This window comes from Nelumbo lutea, chromosome 1 (genome assembly GCF_056320005.1).
Source record: "Nelumbo lutea isolate HS-2025 chromosome 1, American lotus-T2T, whole genome shotgun sequence".
NCBI classification, from domain to species: Eukaryota; Viridiplantae; Streptophyta; class Magnoliopsida; order Proteales; family Nelumbonaceae; genus Nelumbo; species Nelumbo lutea.
The window spans coordinates 105973769-105997482 of NC_142684.1; the positions used below are offsets into that span (position 1 = coordinate 105973769).

General features: G+C 37.4%; 1 protein-coding gene and 1 pseudogene across 2 annotated transcripts in view; one reads left to right on the top strand and one right to left on the bottom strand.

The window, feature by feature from the left end:
* Positions 1-23714, bottom strand: part of LOC148876609 (putative ubiquitin-like-specific protease 2B) — a 43743-nt gene that overhangs the window by 8023 nt on the left and 12006 nt on the right. For both annotated transcript variants that reach the window (XM_088974499.1, XM_088974571.1), the window contains exons 7-13: positions 12808-12916; positions 9426-9497; positions 9158-9289; positions 1707-1907; positions 1547-1602; positions 1377-1470; positions 19-106 (exon numbers count right to left, since the gene is read on the bottom strand). In XM_088974499.1, the coding sequence (XP_088830625.1) occupies positions 19-106; positions 1377-1470; positions 1547-1602; positions 1707-1907; positions 9158-9289; positions 9426-9497; positions 12808-12916 (752 nt within the window). The remainder of the gene's footprint in view (positions 1-18; positions 107-1376; positions 1471-1546; positions 1603-1706; positions 1908-9157; positions 9290-9425; positions 9498-12807; positions 12917-23714) is intronic.
* LOC148876610 (putative UDP-glucuronate:xylan alpha-glucuronosyltransferase 4) lies at positions 2440-4684 on the top strand (annotated as a pseudogene).

The window sequence follows — 23714 nt, forward strand, 5'->3', positions numbered from 1 at the left end:
AACAGTAAACTGAAATACCTCCAGTGGAATAAACCGCAAATTAAGGAATTTTTCTGAAACATCTTCAAGTGCCTTTTGCTTTTCTTTCCACTCTTCCCAAAGGTAGCTGTTCCCTCAAGATAAGAAAAGGTCAATGAACAATTGTCAATGAAAGCTTAAAAATGACAAATATAAGTTTCTAACAATGCTTTAAGAATTAAAAAATAAATGATGATTAATCTTTAAGCAAGGGCCTACATCATATAAAATCACCACTTCTATCCAATTTAGAATGCAGAAAATATAATTTTACAACCAGGTCAGATTTCAGAATCCACATGCAAGCAGATTCTAGGAGAAAACTTGGTAGAATGATCACAACAAAGTAATCCAAGTTTTTATTGGATTTTATGAGGATGAATTTTAGAACCTAGATTTTAGAACCAACATACTAAATTCCAAAAGGACTTTGGAATACCATGATAAAAAGGGCCCCAAATTGAATGCTATCAAACTATTTAAGTCAGTTGGAGAAGTCCAAATTATGGACTAAAACTACATAAGTGTATATGTTGTATGCTTTTAGTTTATAACTTTTTTTTGAAGATAAATAAAGAAGAAAAATTATTGAAAATAAACAATGGTACAACTTCTTAGGTGACACAGTCACTAAACCAAAATACAATGATCAAATATTCAAAATACACCAAAATTACAAACCAAAATCTTCTTTTTACCCCTAATTCTCCATTACTTTTCATCTTCCATTTCAATATTTTTTTGTTTCTTCCCATTCATTACTTTATAAAGGATAGGTGGCTTGTACTAATCTCCATTAAGTAACTTACAAGTGAAAAAAATTTATAAACATGGTTACTGGCAAACTATCCCAAGAAAATTCTTTTCAATATGGGGAACAAACGTAACTTTTGAGGGTTCCAAGGTTTCTCGTTATCTCACATATACATGCATATTGAGAAGAAAGGAGTTAACACCTGGGAGGAACAGAGCAACAAGGAAATATGCCTATAGAACCCCAAATCCATCCAACCAACAACAGGAAGTAGACTTGTATCTACAAACAACTACTCTAATAGAGAGGGCATACTTTGGGTATAAAGCATGGTACAACTAAACAAAAATTATTCTTAATAACTTGAAGACAGCATGATCTCTATTTTTTTGGGTGGGGGAGGGGGTGTACAACATTATAGGCTCCTCAAAGATTTTATCCAAATTCTCTAAAGCCCTTACACTCAACCAAGGGGAAGACATTTTCTACAAGGAATGCCATACAAGCCTGCATTTTGAATCAGATCATCACAAAATCTGGAGAAAGGTCCAAGATTAGCTTCAAACTCTACAAGAAATAGGCAAAAACAAAAATTAAAGATAACCTTTGAACAAGATTCTTGAGGCCTTTATGACTTCCTTTGATAGAATCCATGTGCAATATGCATGGTACCTTCGTGGCCTTGATAAGATCTTCATCTGGGGGGAAAAACAAGGTCATGAAGCATAAACCTTGGTTTACTAAAATTCATATTGCAACTTCAAATGAACTTGCCTTCAAAATTGACTATTTCACCAGGATGGCAGATGACTATCAAGCTCCAATGAAGACTGTTGATCAAGATGCAATAAATATGTTACATCAATGGCAAAACTTTTTTACAGTTGAAATCACTTTTATGGCAAGAAAAAGATATGCACTACTAATTTCTTACTTGAAGTTTACAGGAATGAAGATGTAATCTTTTTCAAAGAGATTCACTTTCCTTGTCCATTTACGAACACGTTGAAAAGCTGCCCTGCCTTCAGAAGCACTAGATGGATCTTTGTCCATATCAGCCAGCTTTCGAAAGAAAAAACTATTAAAAAAGTGGAACCTATGTTTGCTCTCAGGTTTGATTTTATTCTTCAAATATCTGCAAGTAATTTACAAAGTTGTTAAGAAATGTACTTTCCAAACCTAAAAGTTGAAGCTAAAGCCACAAAAAAAAGCATAGATAAATGTAATAACATGCATTACAAGAAAACAATGTGACTGCAGAAGTTGCTAAAATAGTAACAAAAAAGGTATAACTAATCAATCAAATTTGTTAAATTTATAATGTTAATATTCATTGAACAAACAAAATAATCCTAAGTGCATCAATTTCAACGTAATATACAATCCAAAGACAGGTTCTATAAATCAAAACAAATACCAAAGGCGTTCATATCAGTGGTTATTGTCTATTTCTACCATTTTTGTTAGAAATACAATTACAGCTGTGTCATTACAATATCAAGAATACTAAAATGAAAAACAGCTATAAGACTGGGAGCTTTGTATGAATCAGGGTCTTGAGTAATCAAAACACAACACATCCTAAAATGAGTGCAGTAGAAATCTTGAGTAATCAAGACACAACACATCCTAAAATGAGGGTAGTAGAAACAAAGGTTTTCATATGAATGAGCGGTAAGACTCAAAGGAATACAAACAAACAATTACAAATGAATAAATCTTTCAGAACTTAAGAATAGACCCAATATATGATAAAATCAGAAGGTATAATAAGATAATTTGGCCTTATGCACAAGATACAATGAGACAAAAGATATCATGCCAAACAGATCTAGTGTACACAAAGGCACAAAGTAAACAGCATAGATTCAAAGGTTGTTAAGAAGAACTCAGAGAGACAAAGGGTAGAGTTGAGTCACAAAAACTTGGGTTTGAAGTCCTTGATGTCTCACAATACAACTAGCGGCGATCATTTATAGCCCACCCTGGTTGGAACTTGTGACAGAAGAGTTATAGACTAAGCGCCTGGGCGAGCGCCTACATTCATCTAAAAAAATGTTTTTTTAATTTATTATTTTTATTGGATGTTTTATTCTTTTAAAATAAATCTGGTTACATGATATCATTTTAGTATTAAGACCAAGTATACAGCCTTTTTTTTCTTTATGTCATAAGGGTTTTTTTTGGTTCGATTGGAGAGGGAGGAGAACCGAAGACTTCAAGCCCCAGCCCAACTCCATCGCACCTCAGCTACTTCATGATTCAGACATTTTTTCCTTTTTTTTTCAAATCAGCTCCTCTCCTCCCTTCACTATTCAGTCATTGTTCTCACTTCTCACTTCAGTTTCTAACAGACGAACCTATCATTAATATATATGAATATGATTATATGGCTGAAATCTATAGATTTTACAGTTATAGATTCCATCGCCTGGGCGCCATATGGTCGCCCAGCCTCACCTAGTCACCTTGACAACTACGGGACCAAAGAATGCATATGAAGAGTCCAAAGAGAAACTACCCTACCGTAGGGTTGTTTGTAATATTTCCACTTTTTCTGATTTTCATGAATAAAATGCTCTAGTTATTCATAAAAAATAAAAAAAAAAATCCAAGGAGATGCCTCCTCCCCCAAGGCCAAAACATACACAAAAAAAGTTAATAATAATTATTAAAAGGGAAAATTCCCGATAGGTACCCAGTACTTTAGGTCGAGTGCCAATTTAGTACTCGAACTTTGAAACGCGACAATCTAGTACCCGAACTTTCGAAATGCGACAATCTAGTACCTACCATTAATGGACCATCAATTATATATATCATGTGACCTCGTGTGATTTAAAACTTTTGAAAATGTCAAAATTACCCTTGGAAATAAAACACATTGTTCATCATCTTCTTTCTCAAGAAAATTAAGCAGAGCCCAAGCTCTCAACAGTCCAGACCATCATTTCATGACGAAAACCCAAGAGCTCAAAATAAAGGGCTCGCCGCTCGCTATCCTCCAAGTGCCCAAAATAAAGGAAGCTACAAACCCATGTTTTTAAAATCCAAACTTCAGAAGCTTACGTAACAATCCTCCACTCTTCAGAAGCTTACATCTGTGGTGCCATAGTCTTGGCCTAGAGCATAATTCAGTCAAACTCTACCAAAGATTTGGTCTTACTTGCCAACGAATCCATAACGAAGACAAGTCGGCAAGCCCTCCAGGCTACCAGATGGAAGATCAAGCAAATCAATCGCATTTGAAGCCCCAACGCCAGGAGAAATGCCTACAATGAGTGGAACCATAGTAAGCTACTGATATGGCAGCTTACCGAGTATGGCAAGTTCATCTTCATAGAATCTAATTTGGTCACACTCAGGAACATCGATGAATTTTTCTGATACCCCCAGTTATCGGCCATAGGAAACAACCAAGTTCTCTTCAATTATGGGATCATGTTGATTGAGCCATCGGAGTGTACATTCAGGAAGTTGATGGATAGGAAGCAAAATGTGGCTTCATAAAATGGAGGAGACCAGGGCTTTCTAAATGAAGTGTTTGCGTGGTGGCACTGGTGGTCGTCGACTGAATTATCTAAAAGTTTTCAAAGAGACTAAAACTAGTGAAAGAGAGAAGCTGTCGGAGTCTCTGTACGTGCTCATTATTTGGGGTTGAAGCCATGGATGTGTTATAGTGACTACGACTGTAACTAGGATATGGGGAAATGTCGTATATTTGCGAGTGACTCGCCTTACAGAAAGTGGTGGCAAGTGTTCAATGCAATGCCAAAGAGGTTGCGACCTTATTGCAGCCTCACTAAGAAAATGAATGCAAAGATAAACAAGTGGGGAGAATGGGCGAAGAATGGCAATTTCCCCGATAGGCACTGGAAGATCAAGGTTAAGGATCCTAGGCAACACCATTGATGGATAGATAGATTGAAGAAGCTCGCTTTTCCCTTAACTTTTAAAGTAACACCTAATAGGTGGATTATTATTTTTTCTCATAAGTAATTAACAGGTGAAATATCAATCATGTGAAAGGGTACCCACACCACTTTGTCTATTAACAAAGGACCCCTGGTTTTCCCTTCGAAGACTTATTAGTGCTGAAATGCGTTTAACTTGAAGGGCATTTGTTACACAGTTGTTGCTTTATCAACCAGTAATGGAACACCTGGGATCACCTTTTAACATATGGTTGATAAAGAAAATTAGGTTACACTTGAAGGGCATTTGTGTCTTTTCCCATGATACTTAATGGTTGGTTAATAGCAGGTACTAGATTGTCGTATTCTGAACGTTCAGGTACTAGACTGTCGCGTTTTAAAGTTTGGGTACTAAATTGGCACTCGGCCTAAAGTACATGGTACCTATCGAGAATTTTTCCTTATTAAAAGGTAGCCAATTTAACATCTTTAAAGAAATGGCAGTTCAATGAGGGATAAGAGAATGGGATTGAGTTCTACGCAACCAATTATTATATCATATGGAATATGAAATTTCAATAAAGAAACACCATCATCAACCATCATCTAAGCCTTGTCCCAACTATATGTGATTAGCTAGTTGAATCCCATTTTGCTAACCCATTTTGTTCAATGTCATATCCATTGTTTTTGTATAGGAACGGTAACTTTAATCAACTTATAAAGAATTAGTACATAGCTCTAGTTCCCAAGAAAATGGAAACTGACCCCCAAAAGACTTCATTCTTAAAATTCAGCCCAAAAGAGTTTGACCCAAGTCCAGGTGAATGAGTCTTGGTGTTGCGTGGCAGGAAGAGGCGAGACAGAGACAAGTGAGGCCAGAACATTCACATCCCATGAAGCTGCCAGATTGTAGGACCTCATTTCACTCAAAGCATAACAACCATGCGAGATCATAAAGCCTGTGAGGCTACTGCCTCGTGAGGTTGCTAGGTCAAGATTCTAGACTCTAAGCTTTGAGTTCGCGAGACTAATCTATGAGGCTCCTACTAGACCAAATCATGAAGCTCTTCCATTCGCCTTGTGATTTCTTCACCCTACAATGCTTGTTGACTTGATCCGTTAGAATTTCTCTTTGTAACAAACAAGTTTCTTCCCAGAGACTACCATCAGAGTTTGTTCATTTATAATATTGTAACAAACAAGCTTTGAATCAAATAGAATCTCTCTTGGCATTCCTATTGTCTTTTTCCTCTTTTCATTTCTCTTGTTGTGCTTGTTTCAAGCCACAGATCCCCCAAAATTCTTTCACCTCCTTCTAGAGCAAAGGTCCAACGTCATCTCCTTTGCGGGTTGTAAAACCGAAAGGCTGGTGTTGGCACTATTTCATCTCTTGTTGTTTCAATGTTTTGTTGTCATTAATTGTCTTCGGTGAAACGAACATTGTTCAAGGACTACCAGCTTCACCACTCCTATTAACCCCTTGTTTGGCTTAAAGCACCTGCCAAACTATTGGCTTATCTTCTCACCTATCTAATAGTTACACTCAAGTCCCTTGAAAGACATCTAATTTCCCTCATAGCTTGCCTATGAGTCCAAATCCACATGCTACCTATTTGAACTTTGAAGCCACACTATAACCAATTTGGAGCTCCCTTCCACTTCAATTCGCTAAAGGCACAATTGTCTTGTCAATCTCAACCCTTATAATAGGGCTAACACTTGAGCCTTTTTTTTTTTGATAAATAGCTAGCACTTCAGCACTTAAGAGAGTCATCCTCTTTTATAGGCACAAATTATAAAGCAACAACCTTCCTTCTCTATCTCTTACCATTCCACTTATCCCAAAGGGCCTCGATTGCCTTGAGAAGTCCCATCAAAATTTATCTCTTATCATTCCTCCTAAAATCATGAAAGGAGAAATCCTTCAACAGATCAAAGGTTTTTAGCTAATGGACCACCTTAAGGAGACGTTATTGATTAACTCTTTGATTTACCCCGATCTTAAAAGATGTGATGTTGTGGACAATTTCAGATGAAAGTGTCATATCCATTGTTAAATAAATATATTGAATTTGAGTTAATTAACTTAATTTTTAGAATGGTTCATTTTAAATGAATGATAATAATTCCATTTTCAAAGTTTTAAGTTTGAATTCTTAAATAGTTATTAATTTCTAGTCTTATAGTATTCCATTCCTTTGTTGAATTTCACTTCATTCGCAAATTACTCCATTGGATCGAGCTATATAGATAATAAATATCCATCCATTGATGTTGATACCTTGGTTCACACAAGTGTATGTCATTATTTTTCCTTTTTTTATGATAGGAGATATGTGGTAACGTATAATTTCATTAAAATAGAAGGGCCCACACATAACTGGTGGCTGTACAACAGGAAATTACAATAATCAATAAAATGGACTACTACCCCTTTCGTGTTTACAAAAAGATTTTCATAATCAAATAGAGAGCTATAATCTGATCCAACCATTCTTATCCAAGCTGCTCACTAGGAAAACAGTTTGCCCACCATTTTTGGCCGCACATCCTCAATTTCACAGACATTGTCCTGAAAGACTCTTAAATTCCCCCCTGGCCATAATATCCAAAAACATTGTTCCTGAATAATTTTCCAAATGGCTTTCCCTTTTGCTCAGGCCCTGGAGGTGCCACCATTTCAAAAAGCAAACAGCCTAAACACTTTCACCCAGATGTTACAGTGAAGCTGCAATGCAACAACAAGTGATTCACAGATTCTTGAACCCTATTGCAAAGGACACATTCTGCTGAATCAATCCCCACACCTCTATTCAACAGGTTATCCTTAGTGACAATCTTATTTAAGTAGGAAGACCAAACAAAAAAAGATAGCTTTGAGGGAATTTATTCGCATCATATTATACCCATAGGAAACTTCTCTTCTTCCTGGGTCAACTTGTTATAAAAGGATTTTACGGTAAACTTCCTGGACCTCTCTTCCAACCACTGTCTTATGTCTTTCTGCTAGGATCAATTTGCATATTACGAAGCTTCTGAAGCAAGCCTGTGAATGGTTCTATATCCCAATCATTCAAATATCTTCTGAGAAGCAGAATCCATACACATTCATCATTAGAATTCTGCATGGTCCGCCACTCTCACTTCCTTATTAACTGCTATCACAAACAATGTTTTAAAAGCACAGGGAGAAAAAAGCGCAAAGGCCATTTTGCATCCTAGGCACAAGGTGCAAGGTGAGATGTGTTCCTTTTTGAAGCAAGGTGCAAAATATTAAAAAAACAAACAAAATTGCAAAAAGGCAAAAAAATATAATAAATTAAGAAATATTGAAAAAATAGTATTAATTAAAAAATCAAACTTTAATTTTAAACTAAATGTTTTGAAAAGCCTGTTAGCTCAAATTAAAATACATAAACATAACCTATAAAACACGTTCAAAGTGAAAAAATGCAAAAATAAAATAAAAAATAGCATACAAAACATATTCAAGCATGTCAAAACCTTTAATTTCATTATTTCTTTCCCAATTACACTATTTCAAATAGCTAATGTGATATTAAACATCTTTCATTCCTAATTCTACAAGCCACCTTTGTACCAACCAAGACCCTTGAGGCAAGCTCATGTAATGGTCTTAAATTCTTAAACCCTACAAAAGAATGATTTTACAATTTTAATTATCCTCTAAAAATATCCTTATATAGAAAAGAGCAGTAGGCACATCAAGTGCACCAGGCATGCGCCTCTTGAAAGTGCTGCGCCTGGGAGCTAGGTGAGGTGCATACCCTAAAATGTGCCTTGCCTGTGCGCCTTTTAAATCACTGATCACAAATAGCTCCAGGAATTCATCATTCAAGAGATCATTTCTGCACCAACAATCCTTCCAAAATCTTATCCAGATTTGTTTCACCTGCTTCACATCCCTCATTTCTTAAACCATATTTTGCTTGAATTACTCTTCCACAAACTATTCCCTTGTTACCCAAATCTCCAGTACCATTTGCCTAGTAAGTCATATTATATTGTTTTGATGAGCAAAACAAGTCGTGATATATTGTTCAATAATAACTCTTCAATTATCTATTTTTATGTATAGATAAATGATAAATCATGTGCTTGGGAGTTCCTGACAATAAATAAACCAAGAATTTACCAATGACTGCAATTATAGAGAGACATTGAAAGTAAAGCCTACTAAGAAATATGTAGAGAGAGAGAGAGTGAAACATAGCATTACTAAGAAATATTTAATGTCTTGATATGAAAGAAGTAGATGGTATAGAACACAAATAAGTTTCAATGCAGACTTCAATTATGTCCCAGAATCAAAAGGATCATACTGCAAGAAACAAACAACATTAACTATAACGGGGTTTCTTTTATGGTGAAATGGATTATTTGCAGGTTGAAACAAATAGTGTGCATCAAACAAATGAACTAATGGAGATTACACACTTGTACTCACTTAATATAGAAGTCGATTATAGTATCATTGATGAAAGTCTCTGGTTGTAATAGTTCAACATCTCTCTTACTAATAGAAACAGCATCAGGATCCCCTTTTGGATAGATAACATCTTCAAAAGGTTCATCAAAACTGGACATTCAGATCTATCAGTACATACATTCACACAATAGTATAAAAGCAATCTAAGAAAAAGTCAACTAAACATCACATATTTTAATGCCATTGGTATAGGAAGAGTGCAGAATAATGTCATACTTTCACTTACTTAGGAAAGTAGTGTTTTGAAGATATCATGCTGTTTTGCTCTGCAAAATCTTCTTCCCTCACTAAATCAGTACTGCAAAGAAATTAATTTAACCAAAATTAATTAAAAAATAGACAAAAGAACTGTAGCTCAAGAATTACAATTCTGGCACAAGGAACAAGGAATTGCAAAGACAATATCCCTGTGTGCCATCTTCAGTGTTTTAAAAGCACAAGGCGCAAAGGCCATTTTGCGCCTGAGGCACAAGGCGCAAGGCAAGGTGCGATATTAAAAAAAAAAGCTAAAAAGCAAAAAAAAGCAAAAAAATCAAAAAATTATAAAACATAATATTAATAAAAATATAAACTTAAGTTTTAAAATAAATGTTTTAAAAAACATATTATCTAAAATTAAAATACATAAATATAATATATAAAGCATATACAAATGAGAATTTAAAAATGAAATCAAACATATAAAACCCACACTTTTTTTTTCAATTGCATCAAGTAGCTAATGTGACATATTACATTCCTAATTCTATGAGCCACCTTTGTGCCACGCCCCTCGAGGCAAGCCCAAACAAGGCCATGTTAGGGTCTTAAATTCTTAGTTTTCACACAAAAAAATAATAATTTTATAGTTTTAATTGCTCTTAAGAAGATATTTTATTAGGATGAATGAATGGACAACATTACCAAATAGGGAATTCTCGAAAAACTAAGAATTTAAGACCCTAACATGGCCTTGTTTGGGCTGGCCTCGAGGGACGTGGCACGGGGGTCCAGAGGCGGAGCCCCTGGCCCAACGGCCAGACTCAAAAAAATGGAAAAAGCGGCAAATTTTCAAAAGGTGCATGCCTAGGTTAAGGTGCAAGGTGCACCAGGCGTGCGCCTTTTGAATGGGATGCGCCTAGGCCCTGAGTGAGGCGCCTACCCTAAAATGCGCCTCGCCTGTGCGCCTAGGCACGCCTTTTAAATCATTGGCCATCTTGTATACTTCTTCCCTTATTTTGTACATTATTATTCATAAAAAGATAATAACCCAGCTAGTTTTATTCAGCAACTGGTTGCCAGAATTCTGCAGGAAAGATTGAAACTAAGAATATAACTTCATGATATAAATGACTAAAAAACTTTAAAGGACATTCATAGAGTGCAGGTATTGGAATAAGATCTATTACACATTGATCAACAATATGATCTGTTTTATGCATTGTCCACATGTAAATTCCAGGGTGTAAATGTTATGCCTGTAGCAACTGAATATAAAACCAAGTTCAAAAGAAGAAACATATTGCTCAAAAAGAAGAAACACAATTTTTATAAGGGCATAGGGCTAACATCTTTCCATCTCAAGCATTGTGGCCATGTGGAATTCAGTTGCATAGAAGTTTGGGAAGAAACTGGCTGTTAAAGAAAAGGTTTACCCATTCAAAGGACATAAGTAAATCTACTAGGAATTTCTAATTAAAACCTTCCGATTGATTTGTCTTTGTTCTCAATCCTAGTGTCAGTAGCTGCAATGCCTTGGGAATGATTTTCTTGGGTATTTCTCTAATGAGGGTGGGAGTGAGTGCCTCATTAAGTGCATTAAGGTCAAAGTTTTACATCCAAGGACAAGGATGGAGTGGCTTGAAGGCCATTCTTTAATGAACAAGGCTTCAGTGATCAAGTGGTTGTTGATGTTTGACAATGAATAAAACACACTATGGAGAGTTTATAGCAAGCAGTTACCATTGTTTGGAGAAGGATTAGCAGCTGCACCCATCACTGGAAATGCATCTACTATTTGGAACAGTATCCTCGGAATATAAATATCTTTAAGTGGAGCAATAATCAGGCAAGGAAATATACAGAACTTATGCTCCTTATGTAAATCTCATAAAAAGCCACCCCCTTGTTTATTGCTACAGTGTGATTACTTGCTGAGTATATTATGTCATTTTGTCTGCTTTTTTCTCATACTAGTAAGTGTGCACGTGCTTTGCACATGGCAATTTTGGATGCTGATGATGATTAGGGGTGCAACTTTAGCAGGTTGGGTCAGGTTGAAGGTCAACCCAGGATCAACCCTAAAAGTGCAAACCTCAGGCTCAGGCAAGGCCCAACCCAAGGTTAAGCCTATGTTTATCAACCCAGGCCCAACCTGAGCTTAACCCAAGTCATTAGGTTGGGCTTAGGTTCAGGCTGGGCCGGGTTGGGTTAGTTGGGCTTGGGCGGGTTTGAAAGAATTTATGTACATATTTTTACAATTCATCTTTTAACGGGCTTTATGACCCAATTTAAAAGTATAATCAATTGAAAATATGTACAAATTTCATTTACAAATGAGCATTTACATATTTTATACATATACACACATAGATAAATAGAAAAAAAATGATTTTATATAAATACAATAGATATAGGTATGTATTTTTTTCGGGTGGACTAAGGTCGGGTCGGGCCCAAGTTTTATGGCCCAGGTGCACCCTGTAGCCCGAAAACTCAGGCCCAACCCATGCAAAAAAAACTCGAGTTGGGTCGAGTCAGGCTCGAGTTGGACCCGCCCTTGGAGCTGCCCAAGTTGCACCCCTAATGATGATAGTAAATAATATGTTTCCAAAATTTTCTACAATTTCTTATATTCCAATGTCTATAAAAATTATTCTTATTTTTCACACTTATTTTTGTTTAATATTATGAATATATGATATTAGAAAAGTGCCCAATTTTTTCTACAATTATGTTAATGGGAGTTAATACCTCAAATATAAGACTTAATGAGATAGATTTGAATGAGAAAAGTGGTTGTTCAAATTACATTCTGTCCTTGCAATTAGAGAGAGACCAAATTCAAAAAATTGGGGTATTTTCGGATGAATAAAAATTGCGGTATTTTAGTCAAACAAAAATTCCACACTCTCATTCGAACTTTTAATAGTAGTACAGATTTTATTTGAGTTGTTCTAGGAAGTATGCCCTCCCTTATCCCAGTATGGCCAAAGAAGAGCTTTAGCCAGAGAATTCATCCATATTGTCCACATGTAAATTCCTTTGGTCTTCCTTTTTAAAGGAATTAACATAGCAAATTTTCATAATGATTGGGCAAAGAAATTCTTTAATCTACTTAAGAAAAAAGAAAAATTTCTTTAGTCCACTTCTTCATGCATAATCTATAGATCCTTGTAAATCATCACAAATTTTGACCACAAAGACAAATGCAAAAGGGACTTGCTCCCTTTCTCAGTGCATATTAATACAAAATTTTAACCTTTATGTATAAGTTATGTTAATTTTCAAATTATCTTTGCTAGTTCTTTACAGGAGTTAAAACAAATCAAATTATAAGTTGTTCTTTGTGGAAAAATGCAACAAGACCATACTTGCACATTAATAACCAGTCAACACAAAGAACTCACTCAAGCACAACGTTCCAGATAGCCTTGTATCTTTCATTTAATGAAGTGATCTTTTCCTGTTTCTCAGACCAGTTAGGGTCAGAGAGCACAAAAACCAACTCCAAGATGTCTGGATGCAACATATAGCACAAATTTAGTATTTGACAAATACTAACTGAGAAGTGAAATTCTGAATGAGAAGAAATGAAATAAGTTCCAAAATGGTCTTAATAGGACCCTGAAAATAGCATATCATAATTTCATATTTTTATCAGTATATTTCATAATTTCGTATCAATGTGGCAGCAACTCAGCCAATATGATGACAGCATAATGTTGCTTAGACCAACTTGGAAATAGTCCTAATCCTTGTATCTAATAAGGAGGGAGAATTAGAACGTAAGAAGAAATCACTAATTTGTAATACATGAAAAATGATGTTGAACTTTTTAAACAATAATAAGGAAAACAGAGTAAAATCTCAATACAATGTGGCAGTAGAAACAATATAATAACACAAAAGAAACTGTTATTTTTTGGGTGGGGGATCCAGGAAAGTTCCTAGAATGGTATCTGTCACAATTGGTCTTCCTCAAAAAGAACAAGCCTGGTCTGAACATAAAACAGTTAGGGAAAGGATAGTCTAAGATGCTTGAAAGTAGCAATTCCTAGGTAGACCTCGGAAGAAGGGGAATTGAGAAGCTTCCTCAACAAAAAGAAGGAATCAAACATATTAATAGAGCTTATCACCACATTAAATGCATACTAGAGATGTTTAGAAATTTCAGCATCGAAGATACAGTCAGAGATCAAAATTTTGTGAACTTATCTACTTTCTTTTTATCAGCATAGAAGATTTTATTAGTTCAATGAAAATGTGTAGTACAACAGCTTGGGATTTTCCAACAGCACTAAATACAAAACATTCATAGTAAAGCCAAAAACAACCAAATGTCTATTAATCCCTTGCTTTACTAATGAATCCGCCAACCCATTTGCAATTCTTCTAACCCAATTCTGGGTGTTTAATTCCTTTGAGAGACATTTTATTTGCCCCAAAAGAACGCCTGTACATCCAAGGGACTTGGCAAATGCCTTTTTCCCAAGTGATGACCAGTTTTGAGTTCCCCTCTACTGCCAAGAAGCGGAAGCCAGATTGCTTTGCTAATCTTAGGCTTTGTAAAAAGACCATCAAATCAGCTTTCACAGTCTCCCACTCCAATAGGTCCTGATTACATAGCCACCACCCTTCCCGAGGAATCTCCGAATACATCCCCTATACCTGCCAGCCCTGAATTGCCCATAGAATTCCCATCAAAATTCAGCATTAATGTATTGCTTAGTGGAGATTTCCATTCCATAACCAATCTGTCTTATTCCTTAGAAGATTGTACCACTTCAACCCATGTTATTATATCATTCACCGGGAAAGCTTGAAGATTTTCCATTGTCTTTACCCACTGTGCCACTTTGATCTTTATAATGTCTATTACTTTCTCCTTCGATCTACTAATTTCATTAAACATTCCTCCATTCCTTTCTTCCCATATAGTTCACACCATTGCTGCCCTAACTGCCTTCCACATAATTCTCTCTCTTTTCTTCAGCTGCCTCAAAAAACTTGAGCTAAGAAGACTTACCACATCTTGAAGGGGGATCCACCTGCACCCAAAGAAAGAGCAAAAGTACTCCCAAAAAAAACGTACAGAAGGGCAGGAGATTAGTAAATGGGAGATGGTTCCTACTATCATAAGAGTAATTCCACTAAAATTAGGGGTGCTCCCCCAAAAAAAATGATCAAGCTCATCTTCAACAATTGTTCATTAGGAAATATGGGCTCTTCAGGGATTCGTAGAGTGTTTTTCTTCTCTTTTGAAAAGGTAAACTATAGTTCTTTCATTTATATATGCAACAGATCAGAATACATAACCATAATAGTAACTTATAGAATGATGCTTCCCATAGAGAGGCACAAGATGCAGCCTCAGTTACAATTCAGCCCAAAATAGATGCTCCATTGCTCCCTAGTGCTCCCCCAAAAAGAATGATCAAGCTCATCTTCAACAGTTGTTCATTAGTAAACATGGGCTCTTCAGGGACTGGTAGAGTGTTTTTCTTCTCCTTTGAAAAGGTAAACTATAGTTCTTTCATTTATATCTGCAACAGATCAGAATACATAACCATAATAGTAACTTATAGAATGATGCTTCCCATAGAGAGGCACAAGATGCAGCCTCAGTTACAATTCGGCCCAAAATAGATGCTCCATTGTTCCCTATGCACTCCTTTCTTAGCTAAGTAATCAGCTATCCCATTGGCTGATCTCCTTTGCCAATTCACCCTTATAGTCATGTTAGTGGTTAACCATTTAAACCTTTTTACAGCTTCCCTATAAGTCCAAATTACAGTTTCCTGATCTGTCAGCCACCCGACTACCAGCTTTGGTCCCCCTCAATTATCAAGCTGTCCATGTTCAGCACTTCAGCTCTCTGGCAAACTGTGCTCCGTCATACAACTCGAAACTCAGCATGGGTGAAGTCCCCGACTAATACAGGACCTGAGTATAATGCAATTATATGCCCTTATGCATTCCTAAACACACCCCCTATTCCTTAAGGCCCTGAATTGCCAAGGCTGCTTCCGTCAAAATTTAGCATTATTTCAGGAGGTACCCAAGTAGAGCAAGGCCTAACTTTGACCTCTGAACTTTTTGCTATAGCTTCCCAATTCTGCCAGATATCATCAAAGGAGAATTGGGAAAATAAATTCAAGGTCTTAGCCTAGTGTATAACCCCACTAGCCCTACTTAAGAGTTAAGATGGATTCCCAAATAGCCTCCTCAAGTCATTCCTATGCTTATCATTAAAAATTCTGGCATCTCTGTTCCCATACTGTCCACACCATCGCAGCCCTAGCCCATCTCTACAGGATCCTGCCCTCCTCTTAGATCATCTGAAGGTTGTAGGGTTAAAAAGGCTACTGACCTACAAAGGCAAAGACCACCTACAACCAAATAGAATAAACAACCTTTCCCAAAAGCTTGCAACAATCAGGCAGGAGATTAGCAATTGGTAACAACTCTCAGCATTAGTTTTGCAAAGGACAAACCAATTTGGGGAGAGACAAAGGAATAGTCTTCTTTTTTGCAGAGTGTCTATCGCATTTAATTTTCCATGATGGAATTCCAAACAAAGAGCACCAACCTTGGGTGGGACAGGTTTTGACCAAACTTTTTTAGATGGGAACAACAAAGGGAGGAAGCCAAGCACAAAGAGGAAAAAAAAATGGAAGCACAAGAGAAGTTGTCCTTTGGGTGAAGAGTCCAAACCCTAAACTCACTATCTCTAGTACATGCATCATATACCTAAAAATGCTAGAAATTGAGTAAGAATGTCATATGTAGCTTTCCACAGAGTAGTCAAAGTAGTGCACTAAGATACACCAGCATCCCAACCCTTGTTATCACTTCAATGTATACTTTCCACTACCTCATGCCAAAGCCACAGAGTAGTCAAGGTTATTCTTCCTCCTAAACAGATATAACTTCTCTTCCATACTGCTCGTGGGTTTCCTGAAGTGGGGCAACCTAAGGAGTCCGATTTTTGCACTCAACTTTTCCTCATTTAGATTTATCCCAGCAACACAGCTTTTCTCAAAGTTAATCTTCAACTTTGAGAGACACTCAAAACAGTTTCACTACCCAAGTACCCATTTTAGATTTCTTGCTTTTTGGGGTCCCCTCCTCACAGAAAATGATCATATCATCCACAAACTGAATGTGAGTTACTATTGTGTTGTTCCAACCAGTCATGCACCCTCTACACAACCCCATCCTATCAGCTCTCATCATTAACCTACTAAGTGCATCTGCCACCAAGGTATAAAGAAAAGGTGAGAGGGGGTCCCATTGCCTTAGCCCTCTGCTATCTCGAAAGAAATCCTAAACCACACCATTCAACATTCACGAAAACCAAGTAGTGATAGGTTTCCAGACATCCTTCAATCCATCCACACCACCTACCCACAGTTTCTAATTATCTAAAGTAAGAAAGATGAATCTACCATGTCATAGGCTTTCTCAAGATCCATCTTACACAAAACCTTTCTTTCTTCTCCTCTTCAAATCCTCCCCACACCCATTAGCTATTAAGATTTGATCAATGATCTGTCTACCTTGAATGAAAGCCCTTTGGAACTGGCTAATCAAAGAGAGGAAGGGCTGCTTTCAATCTTAATGAAAGCACTTTTGCCAAAATTTTATAAATGCTCATCACCAAACTAATGAGTTTGAAGTCTTTAGGCAAAGAGCCATCCTCCGTCTTAGGTATCAAGGCTAAGAAAGTAGCATTAATACCCGGGCTAATAAAATGCTCGTCAGCAAACTCCTCAAACATTGACCAAAAGATCAAATTTAATAATTTCCCAACAATCTTGGTAGAAGTCCATAGTAAATACATTTGGGCCTGAAACTTTTGGTTTGTTCATTGAGAACACAACCCTCCTAATTTCTTCCAAACCAAAATCCCTCTCTAGACATCATGCCACTTCGTCCTCCAACCTCATCCATTCCAAACCCTCCACACTAATCCTACTATCTTCCTACCTTCTATAAACTACCATAAAATGATGCACAAAACACATAGCAATCTCCTCCTGATCCATCACAGTTTCCTTATTCACTACCAATTTTGTCAAAAAATTCTTTCTCCTTCTACCATTCTTTTTGATAAATAACCGAAGTTCTAGTATAGTTGGCCTTTGTTTCTCCTTCTACCATTTGCAATCGCATCGAAGAACTTAGAATTATCAACCCCCTCCTTTATCCATTTCTGCCTTGATTTTTGTCTCCAACAGATCTCTTCCCTTAAAAGCATTTCTTCCAGCTCCTTCTATAGGTTCCATCTCATCCTCCTATCCTCCTCATTTATAAGGCCCTAACTTCCCTTGTTGCCACATTGCTTAATTAGAGAAGTCATGCTCAGTTTTTCTCCTCTATTCTTCCAAAGTGATCTCTATTCCATGCCTTGATTCTTTCTTTTAGCCTTTGTACTTTCCTATGGAATCTAACTCCTTTCCACTATACTCCTCACAAATCCTCTCTCCACCATATCTCCACCTTATGAAAGAATTCCAGGTGAGTAAACCACATGTTTTCAAATTTAAACAAGGTAGGACCACTTAAAAAATCCTTTGTTCCAATCCTAAATGAGCAGTGATCAGAAGTAATCTTGGCAAAGCCCTAGCCATCAACATCCAATAATCTTCTCATTTAGTGCTAAAAATAAATCTATCCAACTTTGAGCAAATAAAGGAGGCTTGTACATTGGACCAAGTAAACAAGCTCTATTTAAGTGGGATCTCTTTTAGCTCACAAGTGTCAACAAACTCATTAAACTTCCTTATGCTAGTAATTGCTAAAGATCTGTTGATTGGAGTGTTTTGTTTCATAAGTAAACCTAATCACATTAAAATCCCCCCTATGCACCATGCATCATCCCAAAGACCTTTTATGTAAAAGAGTTCCTCCCACATATCCTTTCTCTCTACAATTGTTTGGCCCATACACATTGGTCAAGACCCAAGTAAAGCCATCCCTGACATTCTTAAACTTCACTAAAATCAAGCAGTAGACTATTAGTTCTTCTATAGATGCCACCACTTCATTTCTCCACAATGTGACTACCCCCCCACCCCCGAATGCTCCCCAAGAAAGTACCACAGTCCAACTGATATCTTTGGAGCTCCAAACACTCCTCACCTACCTTCTATCCATTTCTTCCGATTTAGTCGCTTACAGCAACACTATATTTGGTCTCTCCCTAGCACTACACAGTCCTTTAACATTCCAATTTCCAACTAATGATCTTCATGACAGCTTAGTATCTGGTCAACCCAAACCAAAATTGGAACTTCTATTTTAATCCCTCCCTACTTTCCCCCACATCATATTTCAATCTCTCTACCTCTGTCATTTTTTTTCTTTCTTTTTTTCTTCTTCCCCCCTCCTTCCTTTAGCGAACTTTAACATTTGCCACTTCCTTCAATTTCAACCCTACAATTTCTACAACTTCTTATTCTGTCAAAAATTCATTATCATTCTCCATATACCTTTCCGTTTCACTTAAGATCTTCAAACCACTCACAAACCATCTTCCAAGTCCTCACCCCTTGACCCCACTCTTCATCAGCACTGTCTTTTCCCTCACCCCTCCTCTCTACTCCCAACCACTTATCTTCTGGGTGTGTCATAGGCAATGGTTGAAGCTGTATAGTATCTATCACAGGCACAGAGAGACCATAAATAGCCTTAAACCGAATGAAATTCATACCTGGAGAGTTGGTTTCAGAAAGAATGTTAGGGGCAGAAGAGCCTGGATTGAATTTCAACCTTAAGTTCCCACTTCCCAAAGGACTGGAAGTGGGCAAAAAGACTTGAGGAACTTGACCCTGAGAAACACTTGGACCCCTTATTGGTGTACCTCTGTTCTTACATAAAAGAGAGCTCACTTCTTTATTTCAATCCTCCTGAGATTGTGGAGCCCCAGGAAGCAGTGTAAGACCATTTGATCTGCGGTTTTGTCCCCTCACACCAGAGTAGTCTTCTTCATTTCCACCCCCCACCGAGATCTCAGACACCAATTTTACAGTGTAGAGGAGTATAAGAAAAAATAAACAGAATCTCTTGCAATATACCACCCTCTACACCCAAAACGGTACGCCAATCATAAACAAAATCTCTTCATGCGAAGTCCTTGTACTCAGTAAGATACAAAACCAAATTGATCAAAAAAAAAAGTAGGATACAAACCAATTTATCAGCAGACTACCAAATTCCACATCTCATGACTCTTCTATTCCTTTCTTTTCAAATAGCCGAACAGGCAAAAGGAGGAGCATGACCCAAGTCAAAAAATGACTAATTTACATTATTGGAAATTAAATATTTGTCAACCAATGTACAATTTGACCATATATTAGTACCAGTTAACAGATAAGAACCCAGGACTTTGAGGTTAGACAGATCAAACTCCCATACCCAAACCAATGTAATGTAGTCTTCAGGTCATTTGGATTTCATCCTCCTTTGCAGGATAGAGAGGCCTGCATTCTTCTATTCAATTTTCTCTATAATAAAAGATCTTTATGTCATGATTTAGAAAAGAAGTGGAAATTACAAAAGAAAATCTTATGGTCCAAGCATTCAGAGATCTCCTTCAATCTCCAAATAACAGTTGGGGGCTGAACAAACAGAAATCCAGGTCCATGAAAGTACAGGTACTTATTGAGGGACATCAGGGAGATGAGAATTCAGGTGTGGTGGATCTCATGGGAGGAAAAAAACATAGCCCATGCATTGGCTAAATAAGGGATAAAGAGAATTAATTTGTACCGGGGGTAACCAATGTAGAACCAGTGGATTTCAGGGCTACAGGGGTACTTGGATTTTGGTGGTGCTTGACACCTTCTGTACAGATGTACTCGTGTTTTATAATCAACAAAACTTACTGTTGCTTATTAAAAAAACAAATATATATATATAGTAGTCATCTGATAGAAGGGCGAGTATTGAAACAGGTGGATATGAAAGTAGGCAAGGTTTGAACTACTGAAACTTATGGAGATGTCATCAATCTGCGTTAATGCAAACAAGGTAGGGAAGATGGAGGAAAGGATCAGAGTACTGACGGAAAATCAGGTAGGACAATTCGTGGGCATCAAACTGGATGTGGACAACGTCAAGTAAGCATCACTCAAATGGAGAAAGGAGAAGGTAATGGGAGTGAGAAAGCTAAATGGAGGTTTATTCTTGTTTATGTCTCATAGCTGGGAGATGGCAGAGAGGATTTTAAAAACAGAAATGAAGACAGAGAGGGAGTTTGATCTGAGGATTGGTTGGTGGTATCCGGTAGTAGGAGTGTTAATAGAGCATAAAAGGAAGAGAGCAGTGTGGGTGGATGTGGTGGGAATACCTCTACATGGTTGGAGTATTCTCATATTTGAGGAAATCAGAAACCAAAGTTCTTGAAATTTGATGATAGAAATAGAGCTTGGGATAGACTGGACATGGCAAGGCTGTTAGTGGAGGTGGAACTGTTAATATTCCAACCAAGCTGAATATGATCTTTGCAGGAGAAAAATACGAATTGAGGCTGGTGGTCGAGGGAGAAGATGTTACGTTTCTGACCATGGTGCAGGAAGATATAAGAAAAGAGGGAGATCAAAAAAAACCAAGGAGAGGAGAGTTTCAAGTGGAGGAGAGGACTGGAACAGAGGATAGGCAGATGAAAGAACAAGATCAGGAGGATCGAGAGTTGGAGACGAAGACTCAAAAGGGTAAGAAAAAGTATTTTTTTAGGGTGGTGGGAAGAAAAGGGTGGAAAGGGGGACACATGGAGAATAAGGATGAAGGGAAAAGGAAAATGGACAAACCACGTATTAAGGGAGGAGGAGGAGGTGGAATGAAGTTGGAAGGTTTAAGTGGTGAGTTGTCGTTAAAAGAAAATGGGGCTCATAGCATGAGTCAAACAGGTGTTAATTCTAAGTCTTGTTTGAAAGCTTTAGGAGTGACAAAAAGGGGTATAATCAGAAAAAATAAAGTAAAGAGGGGAGATTAAGAAATTCAGAAGGACCTCAGGAAAACTGGATTTATGGGGAGGGAAAAAATCAGTAGAGTTAGCCTTTGAAAAGTTTGAAAAAAAAAAAAGGGGAGGAGAGAAAAGAAGAAAGGAGAGTTTTGGAAGAGAACGATTGAGGTTCTAAAGCAAGGAGGTGTATAGTAAGACCAAGGGGGAGGGAGATGAAGTTACTCAATTGGAACATAAGAGATCTGAGGAAGGGGAGAAGAAGGTCTCTGGTCAGGAATTTGATTAGAAGCCATAAACCAGAAGTGGTTTTGCTGCAGGAAACAAAGCTGGAGAACTTCGATTTAAAACTGAAGAATGAAATTTGGGGAGAAGGGGGAGGAGAGTGGGTAGTTCTTAAAGAGTTGGGGCTCTCAGGGAGTGTAGTAATTCTCTGGGATCCAGGAGTTTCCAGGAAAGTAGAGGAAGAGATTGGGGTATACTCGGTGTCAGTGTGCTTGCAAGAAGTTAACAGAGACTAGAGGTGGGGTATAACAAATGTGTATGGTTCGAATGAGAAGGGAGAGAGAGAGTGGAGTTTTGAGAGGAACTGGGAGAGCTAAGGCAGAGATGGGAGAGGGTTTTCTGGAAAGTACAAAGGCTGATCAGGTTTGGGGAGAAGCGAAGGAGCTGGAAGTATGGGTTTATATCATAAGAGTATTCTTTTCCATTCTACGTAATGGAGTCTCATCTGAATTTCCAAGCCTCTAGAGGGTTCAAACAAGGGGATCCAATTTCCCCCCTTGCTATTTGTATTAGCAATGGAAGTGCTGAACCTTCTTATGAAGAAAGGAGTTCAAAGAGGCTGGTTAGAAGGCTCGAAAGTGGGTTTAGCTGGTCTGTATATTTCTCACCTTCAATATGCAGATGATAAACTCATTTTTCTGAATAAATTAATAAATCAGGTGTTAAATCCAAGAGCTATTTTGGCAAATTTTGAGATGTAGACAGGGATGAAAGTGAATCTAGAAAAAGCCTCTTGATTGGAGTTGGAGATTTGAGTAGGGAGGATATGGAGCAGTTTACAGCCGTGCTAGATTGTAAGGTTGGGGCGCTACCTTTCTTTATCTTGGGCTTCCAGTTGGGCCTAATCCATCTGTTGAAAGCATTTGGGGGCCTCCTTTAGAGAGAGTGGAAACGAGGTTGCATAGATGGGAGGCTAAGTACCTCTCATTGGGAGGTAGAATCACTTATAAGGAGTGTTCTTTCAAGCCCACCAACTTATTACCTTTCACTATTAAAGGTTCCTAAGGAGGTGACTAGGAAAATTGAAAAGGTTCAAAGGGATTTCTTATGGGAAGGGATGGGGGTCTAAGGTGTGTAGATCAAAGGAGAGGGGAGGTTTGGGGTTGAGAAGGATAAAAAACATTCAACAAAGCTTGGGTAATGCCGAAATCAGTCAAGGAATTGCTATGCTGTTGGAATGTGCAAGTTCTGGAAGTCTGTCCTTGCTGTTGTTCTTTGGTCTATCTGGACTGCAAGAAACAATAGAATCTTCTGTAACGAAGTGAAGATTTCGGAGGACCTTATACACTCTGTTAATAAACTGATTTCTTGGGTCTCTGTGAAAGCTGAGTTCAAAAATCTGAATATAACCGAGTTGTTAAGATCCCATTCCCTTTGAAGTCTGTAATCTGATCTGCTTTCCTGGCCAATCTCAGAGCGGCTAGGGAGATATTGTACTATTGCCTGTTAGTTCTAATAAATCTTTATCTTACCTTTCAAAAAAAATTCAACAAAGCTTTATTAGGGAAATGGTTGTGGTGATTTGGACAGGAGAGAGAAAGGGAAGCTCTATGGAGGAGGGCATGGTTTAAATGTCCCTAATTTCCCTAATATTTCCACGACATATTTCCATTTCCATGGATAGCGACACGAAGTTTTACCAGAATCGACATATCCCCCAATGAACACTACCAGAACTATGTAGAGTATAAGAGATAGCTTCAACGACAAATTTCTATCTCCACTTCCATGGGTAGTGACATGAAATTTTTACTGGAATTAACATATTCCCTAGTGAACACTACCAGCACTATGCAGAGAACAAGAGATAGTTTTATAATACAAGTTGGTTTCAATATTGTAAATATGTGGAGTAACAATGTTATTGTCTGCCTAACTTACATGACTACCACTTTGAGCTAGCTCAATATTTGTTTTGAACATGAAACATGAAGTTTTGAGCTAGCTCAATATTTGTTTTGAACATGAAACATGAAGTTATATATTAGTCTTTATTAGTGTAATGGATATTTGATTGATCTATTATGACCATTTACATTTTCTATGAGTTCAATTTTTGCT